Below are 15,507 nucleotides of genomic sequence, written 5' to 3'. Positions count from 1 at the left end.
CTGAGAGGCCAAGTGGTGTGAACAAAGATGGGACATGTTAACTGAGGTGTCCCCATGTGTGTTCCTGAAATATCTCACGTGGAATGTGGAGCCAGGGGTAAGAGGGAAGGGGACCAGGCTGGGGACAGCAGGGCTGCTCTCACCGCCCCACCACATTCTGGGGCAGAACTCCTGAGTCCGAGAACCCTAAGTTCAAGCTTAGCCTTCCAAGTCATTGGGAAGTATGAAGGTCAAAGCTGAGGTTTGCTCATTGAAGGGTTAGCTTGAATCATAACTTGGGAATTTTCAGACACGGATCTGCCCTAGCCCTGTGAATGTCTGGGTGGACCTGGGGCAAGTGGCGCCTCTGGGTTCACACCTGGGGTACAGAGACCCCTTTTGGACCCACCGGGATGCTCTGAGAAGAGCACCCGGGCGTCAGCCAATAGAGCTGTCGCATGAAGATGGCTGAAGGGACTGAAGACCTTCAGCCAGGAGGAGAGAGGGTTCAGGCACAGCATTCTGGTTGTCTTGGTCCTGAAAAGATTATCAAAGGAAAAAAGAGACTGATGCATTCTAAGTGCACCCAGAGTAGAACTAGGAGCTGGCGGTGACTCAGAGGAGAAAAATGGCCCGTTTAACAAGAAGGCAGGGAAGGTGGCAGAAGGAAAAAAAAGAAAAAGAAGAATGGACAATGGTGGGAGGAAGTGAGCACCTTCTTGCTGGAGGAAGGCTAGCTGTGCTGGCTCAGGATCTTTGGGGATTTCCTAGAGTTGATTTAAGCCACAGCTAGAGGACCAGGACCAGCTGATAATTAAGCTCTTCCCTACCTGAGAGGCTCTGTGAGTGTGACTAGTGTAAGTCATGTTGCAAGGCTCTCACAGACAAGGTCCCCCCGGTCCTGCCATCACGCATCTGAAAACTCTTTCCGGTTTCCAGGAAGGGTAAACGGAGGCACAGAGCAGAGAAGTCACAGGAGTGCCTGCCTGCCCAGCTTCCCCCGTGATGCTTCAGAGGGGATCTGCCCTCTATTTTTTTTTTTTTTTTTTTTTTTCGGTACGTGGGCCTCTCACTGTTGTGGCCTCTCCCGTTGCGGAGCACAGGTTCCGGATGCGCAGGCTCAGCGGCCATGGCTCACGGGCCCAGCCGCTCCGCGGCATGTAGGATCTTCCCGGACCGGGGCACAAACCCGTGTCCCCTGCATCGGCAGGCAGACTCTCAACCACTGCGCCGCCAGGGAAGCCCTGCCCTCTACTTTTATTGGCCATGTTCTCGTCTGCCTTTTTGTGGGTTTGGCAGGGTCTCTGGGGGTGTGTGACAATTCTCACATGGACACATCTTCATGAATGCCAGAAGCCAGAGTCCTGTGCCTGGTACTTGGCAGTACCCAGGTGGCCATAGGAGCCAAAAGGAGGTCTTTTTTCCTGTGGGAACTCATTCCAGTTGCCAGCAGAGTGAGGAACAGAGCCATGTCACTTGGCTTTCTAGTGGTTACTCCTGGCAACCTTGCCTGGCCTTGCTGTGGCCTGGGGCAGGGACCCAGTCTACCCCAGGGTTTCTGTTTCTCCATCTGTAAAACAAGGGTGAACTCCTGCCCTGGCTGGCCACAGAGCCGGCCGGATCAGGAAGCATGCTGTCCTCCTTGAGAGGGCAAAGCAGCAGCCAGAGGAAAGACAAGTGAGAAGTAGGGCCTGCCGCCTCCCAAGAGAGGCCCAATTAGGCCAATGAGCAGTTCCCACCAGAGGCTCTGGCCAGCCCTCAAAGCCGGCCGCGTGGGCAGGCAGTAGCAGGCAGTGGGATTAACGGTGGCAGCCCCGGCCCACTGAAGTGCCCTCAGGAACTTCAAATGAGCACATTAGCGCCAAGGGGGAAGCAGGCCAGCTCCCTTTCTTCTGCAGGGAAGGGGTGAAAGGGAGCCAGTGTGAGAGCACCCAGCTACAAGAGGGCAAAGCCAAGCAAAGGGCCACTCTTTTGAGGCCTCCTGGGACCTCTGCACAGGCCTCCCCTGGGGGCCCCAAAGATGGGTATCATGTGGATCCAGAGATGGGTTCACTCCACAGGCCCCAGTCAGTACCCCCTGAGGAAAGCTCAGCCCTATTCTAGCCCTGGGGACCATGGATGCAAGCAAGAAACTGCCCTGTTCTCAAGGAACCAGAGTCTACCGTTCATTCATTCATTCATTCATCCATTCAACAAAACTGCTGCCTACCTACCGAACCCTGGGGCCATGGTGGTGAACAAGACAGTCAGGATCTCTGCTCTCAATAAGCGATATGGAAGTCAGACAGAAAACAATAACCCAGTAATGAAAAACCAGAGAGGCAACAGAGTGGTTGTGAACACTGACTCTGGAGTCAGAAGGCCTGGGTTCAAATCCCAGCTCCAACTCTAGCTTCTGACCAGGAGGAAGCTACTTCACCTCTGTGCCTCAGCTTCCTTCTCTGGAAAGTGGGGATAATAAAAGTATCCATTGCACAGGGTAGTTATAAAGATGAAATGAGTTAATAATTGTAAAGTACTTCAAACTGTGTCTGGCATATAGTAAATACCAGTAAATATTTGTCAAATAAAAAATAAAAAGTGTCAGGTAACAATAAATATTATGAGGACCCTACTGGGGAAGATGTGTGTGTTGGGTGTGGGGGAGCACATTAGAGAAGGGGAAAGTTGAAATGCTTTTGGTTTCAAGTAACAAGAAACCTGGAGGCTGGGCAGCTCCAGAACTAGCCAGTTCTGGTGCTAAATGTCTTTGAAGAACCAGTCACTTTTTATCTCTCTGTTTTGCTCTCCTTAGCCTTGCCCTCAGGCTAGCGCCCCTCAGAGTCTCAAGACGGCTGCTGAAGTGCCAGGCATTGCATTCATGCATGACATATTCACTGAAGAGATTGGCTCTTTCTGGTGATAGGAAAATTTCCCCAGAATTCCTCTAGCAAACTTTCCTTCCCACCTCATGTACCAGAGCAGCATCACATGCTCAAGATTAAAACCAATCACTGGCAAGGTAGCAGGGATCACCTTGACTGGGTTACCAATCAGGATCTAATTTGAACATGGGGTCTTTCAGAGGAGGCATAATAATGAAACAAGAACAAGGTTCTTAGGACTGGGACACCATATGGTAGTGGTGTAGGCAATTAACAAATTCTGCAGCAGAGTGTAAGGCAAGGTCTCATTAAGGATATCCATTTGACCAGGGATGAGAAGGAGCCATCCATACAACTATGAGCTTGCTTTTCAAGGAACAGAAGGAAGTCCAAAGTGGCTGTAAAATGGACTGAACAAGGGGGAGGTGGTGTAAAATGATAACATAAATGATAAATGGTGTAAAATCAATCATCTAAGTTTCTACCTTAGGAAACTAGAAAAAGAAATGCAAATTAAATCCAAAATAAGCAGAAGAAAAGAAATAGGAATTAGAGCAGAAATAATTGAAATTGGAAACAGGAAAACAATAGAGAAAATCAATGAAACCAAAAGCTGTTTTTTTAAAAAAGATCAATAAAACCAATAAGCCTCTAGTCAGGCTAACTATGACAAAAAGAAGATAAATTACTAATATCAGAAATTAAAGTGAGGACATCACTACAGATCCCATGGAAATTAAATAGATAATAAAGAAATACTATAAACAAAAGAACAGATAAATAAATCAATGGAACAGAACAGAAAACCAGAAATAGACCCATATAAATATAGTCAACTGATCTTTGACAAAGGTGCAAAGACAATACAAGAGAGCAAAGATAATCTCTCTAACAAATGGTGCTGGAACAACTGGACATCCACATGCAAAAAAATGAATCTAGATATGGATCTTACATGCTTCACAAAATTTAACTCAAAATGAATCATAGATGTAAATGTAAAACGCAAAACTATAAAACTCCTAGAGGAGAACATAAGTGAAAACTTAGATGGCCTTGGCTATGGTGATGCCCTTTTAGACACAATACTAAAAACATTATCTATGAAAGAAATAATTGATAAGCTGGGCTTCACTACAATGAAAACTTTTGCTCTACAGTAGACAATAGCAAGAGAATTAGGAGACAAGCCACAGACCTGGAGAAATTATTTGCAAAAGACACATCTGATAAAGGACTATTATCCAAAATATACAAGGAACTCTTAAAAACTCAACAATTAAAAAAACCAACCTGATTAAAAAATAAGCCAAAAACCTTAACAGAGACCTCACCAAAGACAAATAAGCATATGAAAAGACGGTCCATAACACGTCATCAGGGAAATGCAAATTAAAACAGCAATGAGATACCACTACACATCTGTTAGAATGGCCAAAATCCAGAGCACTGACAACCTCACATGCTGACAAGGATGTGGAGCAACAAGAACTCTGACACATTGCTGGTGGGATGGTGGGAATGTAAAATAGCACAGTCACTTTGAAGATAGTTTGACGGTTTCTTACCAGACTAAACATACTCTTACCATATGACCCAGCAATCATGCTCCTTGATATTTACCCAAAGGAGTCGAAGACTATACGCACACAAAAATCTGCACAAGGATGTTCATAGCAGCTTTATTCATAATTGCCAAAACTTGGAAGCGACCAAGATGTTTTTCAACAGGTGAATCAATAAATAAGCTGTCCATCCAGACAATGGAAAATTGTTCAACACTAAAAAGAAATGAGCTACCAAGCCATAGAAAAGACATGGAGGGACTTCCCTGGTGGTGCAGTGGTTAAGAATCTGCCTGCCGATGCAGGAGACACGGGTTTGAGCCCTGGTCCGGGAAGCGTGCAACGAAAAGACCCAGCGCAGCCATAAATAAATAAACAAATAGATAAATAAATAAATAAATAAATAAGAAAAGACATGGAGGAAACTTAACTGCATGTTACTCACTGAGAAGAAACCAACTTGAAAAGGCTACATACTGAAAAGGCTGCAACTATGTGACATTCTGGAAAAAGCAAAATCTTGGAGACAATAAAAAGATCAGTGGTTTTTTTGGAGGGGAGAGATAAATAGGCAGAACACAGGATTTTTAGGGCAGTGAAACTACTCTGTATGATATTATAATGGTCATTATATATTTGTCCAAACCCATAGACTGTACAATACCAAGAGTGAGCCCTAATGTAAATTATAGACTTTGGGTGATTCTGATGTGTCAGTGTAGGTTACCAACGTGTCCTGGTAAAGAAATGTACCATTCTGGTGAGCGATGCTGATGATTAGGGAGGCTGTGTATGTGTCGGGGCAGTGGGTATATGTGAAATCTCCGTACCTTCCTCTAAATTTTGTTGTAAACCTAAAACTTCTCTTTAAAAAATAGTCTTAAAAAAAAAGACTACTGAGTAAAGCAAAACTTAGGGTAAAATTCATAGTCTTAATATGGGTATACTAGAAGAGGGACTGAAAAATAATGAGCCAAGCATCCATAAAGAGGTTAGAAAAAGAACAGCAAAATAAACTCAAAGAAAGTTAAAGAATGGCAATAATGAAAATAAAATCAGGAAATACAGAAATAGAAAACAAATGTACAACAGAGATGAACAACAAAAACCCAAGAAGTTGGTTTTTTGAAAGGACACAACTGATAAGCCTCCTGTGTCTAATCAAGAAAGAGAGAAGGCACAAATAACCAATATCTGGAATATAGATGGGACACAACTACAGATCCTGCAGACATTAAAATTACAAGAGGAGGGGGCTTCCCTGGTGGCACAGTGGTTGAGAGTCCGCCTGCCGATGCAGGGGACATGGGTTCGTGCCCCGGTCCGGGAAAATCCCACATGCCGCGGAGCGGCTGGGCCTGTGAGCCATGGTCGCTGAGCCTGTGCGTCCGGAGCCTGTGCTCCGCAACGGAAGAGGCCACAACAGTGAGAGGCCCGCGTACAGAGAAAAAAAAAAAAAAATTACAAGAGGATATTATGCTAAAAAATTTTGACATTCTAGATGAAATGGACAAATTTCTAGAAAAATATGTCATCAAATGTGCACAAGGGACTTCCCTCGTTCTCCAGCGGTTAAGACTCCGCACTACCAACGCAGGGGGTCCGGGTTCGATCCCTCCCTGGTCAGGGAACTAGATCCCACATGCATGCCGCAACTAAGAGCCCGCATGTCGCAACTAAAAAAAAGATCCCACATCCCGCAACGAAGATCTCGCACATGGCAGCCAAGATCCTGCACGCCTCAACTAAGACCCGGCGCAGCCAAATAAATAAGTAAATAAACAAATATATTTTTTTAAAGCGACACAAAAGTAGAAAATTTTAACAATCTTGTAACTGTTTAGGAAGTCAAATCCACTGCTAAGAAAACATTCCACAAAGAAAACTCCAGGCCCAGATGGCTTCACCGGAAGAAATGGTGCCAATATTAGGCTCTCTTCCAGAGAGTATAAAAAAAAAAGTATACTACCCAATACATTTTATAAGGTTATCATAACCTTGATACCAAACACCTAACAAGAAAGGAAAGTTACAGGCCAACCTCACTCAGGAATGTCTATGCAAAGTTTCTAAAAATACATGCTATCTAATTTAGCATAGCAATAAAGTGAAAGGTTAATGCATCCAACCAAGTTACATTTATTCCAAAATTGCAAGATTGGTTTAACATTTGAAAAATCAATGTAATTTTATGTATTAAGAGGATAAAAGAGGAAAATTACGTGATTATCTCAATAGATGCAAAAAAGCTTTTGATAGAATTTAACATCTATTCAAAGTAAAAACATTTAGCAAACTATGAATAGAAGGAAACTAATTTGATGAATGGTATCTGCAAAAAAACCTACAGCAAACATTATTTTTAATGATAAAAGTTTGAAGGCATTCCTTTTGAGACTGGCAATGACACAAGGATGCCTGCTCTCACCCTATCTATTCGTAATGTACTGACATGTCCTAGCTAGTGCAATAAACCAAAAAAGAGAATTAAAATGTGTAAGAATTGTAAAGGAAGAATCAGAACTATTTTTCTTTGCAGATTATATGATTATACACATACATAGAAAATCTAAAAGAATCTACATAGAAATTCTTATAAGAGTGTTTATCAAGGTTGCTGAATATCAAATCAATGTTAAAAATAATTGTTTCTGTATAAAATATAATAGAAACCAGAAAATGAAAAACTCTGAAAAGACATCACTTACAATACCACAAAAAAAAAAAAAAGTACCTAGAAAGAAATCCAGCAGACATGTTTCATGCAGAAAACCATAGAACAATCTTTAGAGAAATTCTAGAAGACCCAAATAAATGGAGAGATATACCATGTTCATTGATTGGACAACAATATTGTAAAGATCCATTCTCTCCAGATTGGCCTATAGATTCTATCCAGTTCCAATTAAAATGTCAAAGATTTTTATCTATGTTTTTGTTTGTTTTGGTGGAAACTGACAAGCTGGTACTAAAATGTATATAGAAATGCAAAGGACTCAACATTGCCAAGACATGTTGAAAAAGAAAGTGGGAGGACTTGGACTACTGGATATCAAGGCTTACTATGAACCTAGAAACACAGTGTGATTGTGGTGCAGAGGTAGATAAGTAGACCAAAGGAATAAAGTAAAGAACTCAGAGACAGACCTATTCATATGCACACATTTGAATAACGCAAAAGTGGCACTTCAGAGAAGTGGGAAAATGAGAAATGGTAGGCTTTTCAATAAATGATGCTGGGCCAACAGGATATCTACTTGCAAAAGAAAAAAAAGAAAGACAGAAATGGGATCCCTACCTAATATCATTTATAAAAATCAGTTGCAGGTGGATTACAGACAGCAGTGTGCTGATGAATGTTTAACCACTAATTCCCCAAAGGAAACAATCCCTGACTTTCAGTGTTTACTGAGTTCCACATTATAAATACTCCTACCATGGCTTATTCCAAGTAACCAGCGTAAGGTCATAGAAAACAGAGTAGGGGAAAAAATCCACAGAAGCACTACATAGATGGCATTTTCAACATACACATTCAACTGGCATGAAGAGAAGGAAGTGATGAATTTTGACTATTTATTACCTTTGGGTTTGTTTGTTTGTTTGTTTGTTTTTGTTTGTGCCCCGCTGCTTGTGGGATCCTAGTTCCCTGACCAGGGATACAACCCATGCCCCCTGCAGTGGAAGCGCAGAGTCCTAACCCCTGGACCACTAGGGAATTCCCTTACCTTTGTTTTTTTGTTGTTGTTGTTTTGTTTTTTAATATTTATTTATTGGCTGCGCCTGGTCTTAGCTGCAGCACGCGGGATCTAGTTCCCTGACCAGGGATCAAAGCCGAGCTCCCTGCTTTGGGAGTGTGGAGTCTTACCCACTGGACCACCACGTAAGTCTCCCCTTACCTTTGTTTTTAATATTTTTGTTTATTGTAAGTTTATACAGGTTAATTTTTAATAATTGCTATGTTTAACAACTGGCTCACAAAACGCATGAAAAGTTAACAACTTTCTCATGAGCCAGTATGAGTCACCTCTAATGCACCACTGATTTTAGACCTGAATGTGAAAGGCAAACAAATTTTTTTTTTTAATATGGAATCATTCTTCAATTTTTGAAAGTTTATTATGAAAAAAAGATTATTTAGGAAAATACTTTCATGATTTCAAGATAGGGAACCATTTCCTTCCTTTTATGCGTAGGTTTCTTGAGGTATATGGAGAAAAGACTTAACATAGCAGGCCTGAGCATTCTGTCCTTAGAAAGACCTGCTTACAAGATTGGCCCTTGGCTAGCATCTGGGAACTTAAGATTTTGGAAGGGTTCTCACTGTTCCCTAAGTGGTAAGAGTTTAGACACTGTGCCTAAACTGTTCTGCAAACAATGCAGTTTATGCTGAACACTCGCCTTCTTTCTGGGAGACTGGAATTTTGGTACATGCTAAGCAGTGGGTGCCTACATAACCACTCGCCAGTAAAAACTCTGAGTCTCCTACGAGCTTCCCTGATAGAGACCATTTCAAATGTGTTGTCACAATTCATTGCTGGAGGAATTAAGCGTATGCTGTGTTGAGTCTGCCGGAAGCTCCTGGTTTTCTCTGGACTTTTCCCTGTGTGCCTTTTAGATTTGCTGATTTTGCTTTGTATCCTTTCACTATAATAAATCTTAGCTGTGAGTCTGGCCACATGCCCAGTTGTATAAATCCTACTAGTGAATCATTAAAGCTGGGAATGATCTTGGGGAGTCCTGACACAAGGTATAAAATTCATCTTTTTGGGCTTCCCTGGTGGCGCAGTGGTTGAGAATCTGCCTGCCAATGCAGGAGATACGGGTTCGAGCCCTGGTCTGGGAGGATCCCACATGCCGCGGAGCAACTAGAACCTGTGCGCCACAACTACTGAGCCTGAGCGTCTGGAGCCTGTGCTCCGTAACAAGAGAGGCCGCGATAGTGAGAGGCCCGCGCACCGCGATGAAGAGTGGCCCCCGCTCGCCACAACTAGAGAAAGGCCACGCACAGAAACGAAGACCCAACACAGCCAAAAATAAATAAATTAATTCATTAATTAAAAAAAAAAGAATGGGCAACCTCTATTTAAAAAAATAAAATAAAATAAAATTCATCTTTTTAAAGTGTACAGTTTCATGAATTTTGACAAATATGTATATTTGTGTAGCCATCATCGCAAGCAAGTTATAGAACATTTCCATCACTACAAGTTTCCTTATGCATCTTTGCAATCAATTCTCTCCATCCACCTTCAGACCCTGGCAACCACTGATCTATTCTCTGTCACTATAGTGTTGCCTTTCCCAGGATGCAAAATAAATGGATTCATACAGGATGAAGCTTTGTGATTCTGGCTTCTTTCACTCAGCCTCATGGTTTTTTTTTGTTTTTTTTTTTTGCGGTACGTGGGCCTCTCACTGTTGTGGCCTCTCCCGTTGCGGAGCACAGGCTCCGGACGCGCAGGCTCAGCGGCCATGGCTCACGGGCCTAGCCGCTCCGCAGCATGTGGGATCTTCCTGGACCGGGGCACGAACCCGTGTCCCCTGCATCGGCAGGCGGACTCTCAACCACTGCGCCACCAGGGAAGCCCCAGCCTCATGTTTTTGACATTCATCCATGTTGCTTTGTGTATGAGTAATTCATTCCGTTTTGTTGCTGAATAGTATTCCATCATACAGCTGTACCATGGTTTATTTATCCATTCACAGTTTATGTACATTTGGGTTGTTTTCTTTTTTTGGTGATTATGAATAAAGCTGCTATATACATACATATACAGATCTTTGTATAAACACATAGTTTACTTCTGAGTAAATATCTAGGAGTGTGATTACTGTGTTGGTGTATGTTTATCCTTATAAGAAAATACCAAAGTATTTTCCAGAGTGGCTATACCAATTTGCTTTCCCAGAAAAAATGTTTGAGAGTTCCAGTGGCTCCACATCCTCACCAGCACTTGGTATTGTCAGTCTTTTTAATTTTAGCAATTCTACTAGGTATGTAATGGTATCTTATTATAGTTCTAATTTGCTTTTCCCTAAAGACTAAACAATGTTGTATATCTTTCCATGATATACATGTATCTTTGGTAGCTTATTTGCTACCCACATCTTTTATGTTGACATGTCTGTGCAAATCCTTGCTCACTTAAAATATTGAGTTGTCTTCTTATAAGTGAACTGTAAGAATTCTTTATATATTTTGAGTACAAGTCCTTTATCAGATATGTGTTTTGCAAATATTTTCTCCCCTCTCTGGCTCATCTTCTTTTTCTTTTCATTTCATTTTCTTAACAATGTTTTAAGGACAGAAATTCTCAATTTTTATCAAAATTAAAAATGCTATAAAAATTTTATCAAGTTCAATTTAACTACAAATTACTTTAATAAATATAGGGTTATTATCGCTATGTATTTTTTTTTGATTGAGCTTTAGTACTATTTGTCTTTGAAGGAATTTGTCTCTCTCTTTTTTTTTTTTACATCTTTATTGGAGTATAATTGCTTTACAATGGTGTGCTAGTTTCTGCTTTATAACAAAGTGAATCAGCCATATATACACACATGTTCCCATATCTCTTGGAATTTGTCTCTTTAATTGAGATTAACAAAGGTATTGGCAATTAAATTGTTCACAGAGTTCCTTCGTTATTATTTTAATGTTTGTAGGACTTGTAGTGCTGCATGACCCTTTCTTCATTCTTTTTTTTTTTTTCCATTCTTCATTCTTGATTATTATGTACTTGGTGTCTTCTCTCTTTGTTTTTCTTGATCAGTCTTGGCTAGAGATCATAAATTTTATTGTTTCAAAGATTTAGTTTTTGTTTCATTTATGTTCTCTGTTGTTTTCTGGTTTTCTGTATCATTGATGTCAGCACTGATCTTTATTATTTCCTTCATTCTGCTTGCTTTGGGTTCATTCTTTTCTACTTTATTAAGGTGGAATCTTAAATCATTAATTTGAAATCTTCTTTTCTAATAAGAGCATTTAATGCTATAAATCGCTATCCAAGCACTGCTCTAGCTGTATTCCCCAAATTTTGATGTGCTTTCATTTTCAGTCAGATCAAAATATTTTCTTATTTCTCTTGTGATTTAGTCTTTGAACCATGGGTCAAAAATGTGTTGTTTAATTGCCAAATGCTTGGAGGTGGGGGTTTCTAGATATCTTTGTTATTGATTTCTAATTTAATTATATTGTAATTGGAGAACATGCTTTGTATGATTTCAATACATTTAAAATTTTGAGATTTATTTTATGGTCCAGAATATCATCTATCTTGACAAAAGTTCTATGTGCACTTGAAAATAGTTTGTATTTTGCTGTTGTAGGGAGGAATGTTCTAGAAAGGTCAATTAGATTATGTTGGATGATGGTGTTATTCATGTCTTTCATATCTTTAATGGTTTTTGGTTTCCATATACGGAGGAAGGAGTGTTGAAAACACCAACTATAAGTGTAGTTTAGGTATTTATCCTTTTATTTCAATAAAAGGATATAATTTTCAATATATATATTTTGAAGCTGTCATTAGGTATATACCTTTTTAGAATTATCATGTATTCTTGATGAACTTGTTTATCATTATGTAATAATCCTCTTTATCCCTGTAATATTCCTTGTTTTGAAGTCTTTTGTATGTTATTACTGTAGTTGAAAGATTTTTTAATTTCCCATTTTGTGTTGATCTTTTTGGTGTTATTTCTAGCATTTTCATTACTTTTCTTGTAATTTCTATGTTTCTACTCAAATTCCCCATCTGTTTATGCATGCTGTTATTTTTTCTACTAGATCCTTTAACATACTGATCAGTCTCTGTCTGATAGGTTCATTATCTGGGTCATCTCTGGGTCTGGTTGTTTTGACCATTTTATCATTTGACAGTGGTTTGTTTTTCTTTTCTTTTTTGTTTGTCTCTGAGTTTTTCATGAATGCTAAATGTTGTGTGTAAAAGAACAGTAGAGACAGGTAAACAGTATTTATGTCCAGAGTTGGGCATGCCTCTTTTTCTGTTAGGTTCTCAGTATAGAGATTGAGTCAGTCAAGTTGATAGTAGGGTTGAGTGTGAGTTTTTTGTTGCTGAAGTTCCTCCAATGGTGGGTTACTGCTGCCTTTGGATTAATGGGAGGCCTGGGACGCTGAAGTGTTTTTCTGTTTCTGCATTCCAGTTTCAGCAGGCCCAGTATTCTTGAACCTCAGAGAAGGAAATTTCTTCATGCTTTTTCCACTCCCCAGCAGTAAACTGTTGTTGCTTGTTAATCAGGGTGAGGTCTGTGGTGAGGGCAGCTTTTATCAGCTTTCCTGGTCTAGCTTCAGTCTGAGGTAGGCCTTGTGCACCTGAGCCTCAAGGTGGCGTTTTTTAACTTTCTTGCCCTTCCCTTCCTTGTCAGCCAAACAGATTTGTATCTGAGAGCAGTCTTAGGTGGGAGCAAGATTTCAGATCCTCCTGCAGTGGTAGCAGACCTTTGCATCAGTGCAGGGTCTGGCCCCACCTCTCCCCCAGGGTTGTATGGGTTTACTTTTACCCTCCCCCATACTTTTGCTTGGAACTGATGGCAGAAGGATTCTTGCTCTCCCCCACACCCAAGAGTTTAAAATTTCTTAAAAATTTTATTTATTTATTGGCTGCGTTAGGTCTTAGTTGCAGCACATGGGATCATCGTTGAGGCATGCGGGATCTTTTGTTGCAGTGCGCAGGCTCCAGGGCGCATGGGCTCTGTAGTTTGCAGCACGCAGGCTCTTTAGTTGAGGCGCGTGAGCTCAGTAGTTGTGGCACACGGGTTTAGTTGCCCTGCAGCATGTGGGATCTTAGTTCCCTGACCGGGGATCAAACCCGCATCCCCTGCATTGGAAGGTGATTCTTTACCACCAGGCCACCAGGGAAGTCCTGCGGAGAGTTTTTGAAGCAAGGCTTATAGTGGGGAGAGAGGCTTCCTGTCCCTTCTCAGAGGCAGACAGCTTTGTTTTTACCCCTTTCATTTTTCCTGGTCATGGGAACATGAAGATTTCTAGCAGCTTAAGGCTTTTGCTTTGATTGATAGACGTCTAGGAATCGGGTGGTGTTTTGTTCCTGTGCACCAGTAACTAGGGTGCTCTCAGGTCTTCTGCCACTTCCCTCCTGTTTTTCTTGTGAGCACCCAATTGAGGTTTGTGGAAAAGAGCTTGTGAATGGCTGTAGACAACCCTTATGTCTGGAGCTCTGGAGCTGGGATTCTGAACTGTCAGGCTAGCTCACACTCTGCCTTTATGAATTCATTGACATTTTAGCTGTCTTCTTTCCTACTTTTGTGGTACTACCTCTTCCTCCTGGGCTCTGCCATGGATGAAGTACATGTGCTCTGTGTCTCTTTGAAGGGGTTTATCACCCTTTGTAATTCAAACTATCTAGCTGCTTTGTGACCTTAGCTCTCTGATTAGGCTCACGAAGTTGTGACTGTAGGTTATCTGACTTTTTCTTGCTGTTAGGGTGTGAGTGATGTTCTCATGTGACTTTCAGTATCCTAGGTGGAAGCAACTCTTTATGAATGATTTTGTAACCAGAAAGGATGATTGGTAAATTTGACTTCATAAAAATTAACTTTAAGGGAATTGCCTGGTGGTCCGATGGTTAGGACTCTGCACTTCCACTGCAGGGGGCATGGGTTCAATCCCTGGTTGGGGAACTAAGATCCTGCCAGCCATGCAGCGTGGCCAAAAAAAAAAAAAAAAAAAAATTAACTTTAATATTAACTTAGTTAACATGAAGAGTATGAAACTGCAAGACACAGAGTGGGAAAAGATATTTGCAACACATAGGACAAATAAAAAGCTCATAAATGGGATATATAAAGAATGCCTGTCAAACTGTTATATATAGAATGGATATAAGGTCCTACTGTATAGAACAGGGAACTGTATTCAATATCATGTGACAAACCATAATGGAAAAGAATATGAAGAAGAATATATATGTATAACTGAGTCATGTTGCTGTACAGAAGAAATTAACACAACATTGTAAATCATCTATACTTCAATAAAATTAAGAAAAAAGAATACCCGGGAATCAGTAAGGAAAAGATAATCTAATAGATAAACTGGCTAAAGAGTTAAACAGGTGCTTCACAAAAGCAGAAATATAGATGATGAATAAACATATGAAAAGGGGTGCCATTTCATTAATAATTAGGGAATGCAAATTAAAATCACAATTACACACCATGAGGGAGCCTATAAAAGTGGCTAAAGTTGAAAATGTGTGACAATATCAAGTTTTGGCAAGGATATGGAGCAAAGCAACTCTCCTCCACTGCTGGTGGGAGTTATTAGTTGATAACAAGCACTTTCGACATTATCTTGTAAAGGTAAAGACAGGCTAAATTCCATTCTAGCAATTCTGCTCCTAGGTATACACCTCAGAATTGCAGGACACATGTACCAGGAGGCTAAGCCCTTTGATGGACACATTCTTCCTTGGCTTTGATAAACCTTCGGCCAGAGTACTGCAGAGTCTGGCTGGCCATCTGATCTTTTCGTGTACCTATGCATATCTTTGCTCCCATGTACTTTGCAGAATCTCATTGTAACACACTCAGGAGACAAAATTACTTCCAAGTTTGCTTTAGCGGAGCCCCACATTCTTCCCCCAAGCCTCTCCGGTACCTGTGCTGAGGGAAGAGCCTCTGCTGCAGTTCTCAGCAGTGGCGGTACTTACACATCTCAGTAAAGCCGCGTTCATCCCCCTGCAGGAACTCACCCTTTCCCTTGGGCCTGAAGGTGGTTTTGTATAGCCCCTTCTGTGTCTCAGAATCCCTCCACGTACTTTACCTCGTATGACCCCGTGACATGGGAAGTAATCTCCACCAGGCGGGGCTTTTTGTCCGTTTTGGTCATTGCTCTATCCCTGATGCGCAGGTAGTCCTGTTAAAAGATAGGAATTTTACAGGTGAAGAACCTGAGGCTCAGAGAGGTCACTTGACTCCTAAATGGAGAGACCTTCTAGCCCTGAGTTTGGTGTGTAGTGTTGCTTTTTGGAGTACAGGATAACTTTTTTATTTCTATAAATGATATGAGAAAGGACAAGGAACTGTAAATATAGTGTCTACAGTGTGATGTCATA

The 15,507-nt window shown here is 41.0% G+C and overlaps 1 protein-coding gene across 1 annotated transcript in view; it reads right to left on the bottom strand.

Moving 5' to 3' along the window:
* Positions 1-15,304, bottom strand: part of ELP6 (elongator acetyltransferase complex subunit 6) — a 45,059-nt gene extending 29,755 nt beyond the window's left edge. Inside the window, exon 1 of the mRNA XM_030845270.2 lies at positions 15,216-15,304. Within this exon, the coding sequence (XP_030701130.2) occupies positions 15,216-15,281 (66 nt within the window). The 5' untranslated portion in view covers positions 15,282-15,304. The remainder of the gene's footprint in view (positions 1-15,215) is intronic.
* Positions 15,305-15,507: the final 203 nt, after the last annotated feature.

Source organism: Globicephala melas, chromosome 11 (assembly GCF_963455315.2).
Source record: "Globicephala melas chromosome 11, mGloMel1.2, whole genome shotgun sequence".
NCBI classification, from domain to species: Eukaryota; Metazoa; Chordata; class Mammalia; order Artiodactyla; family Delphinidae; genus Globicephala; species Globicephala melas.
This window is presented reverse-complemented; position numbering and strand designations above follow the sequence as displayed.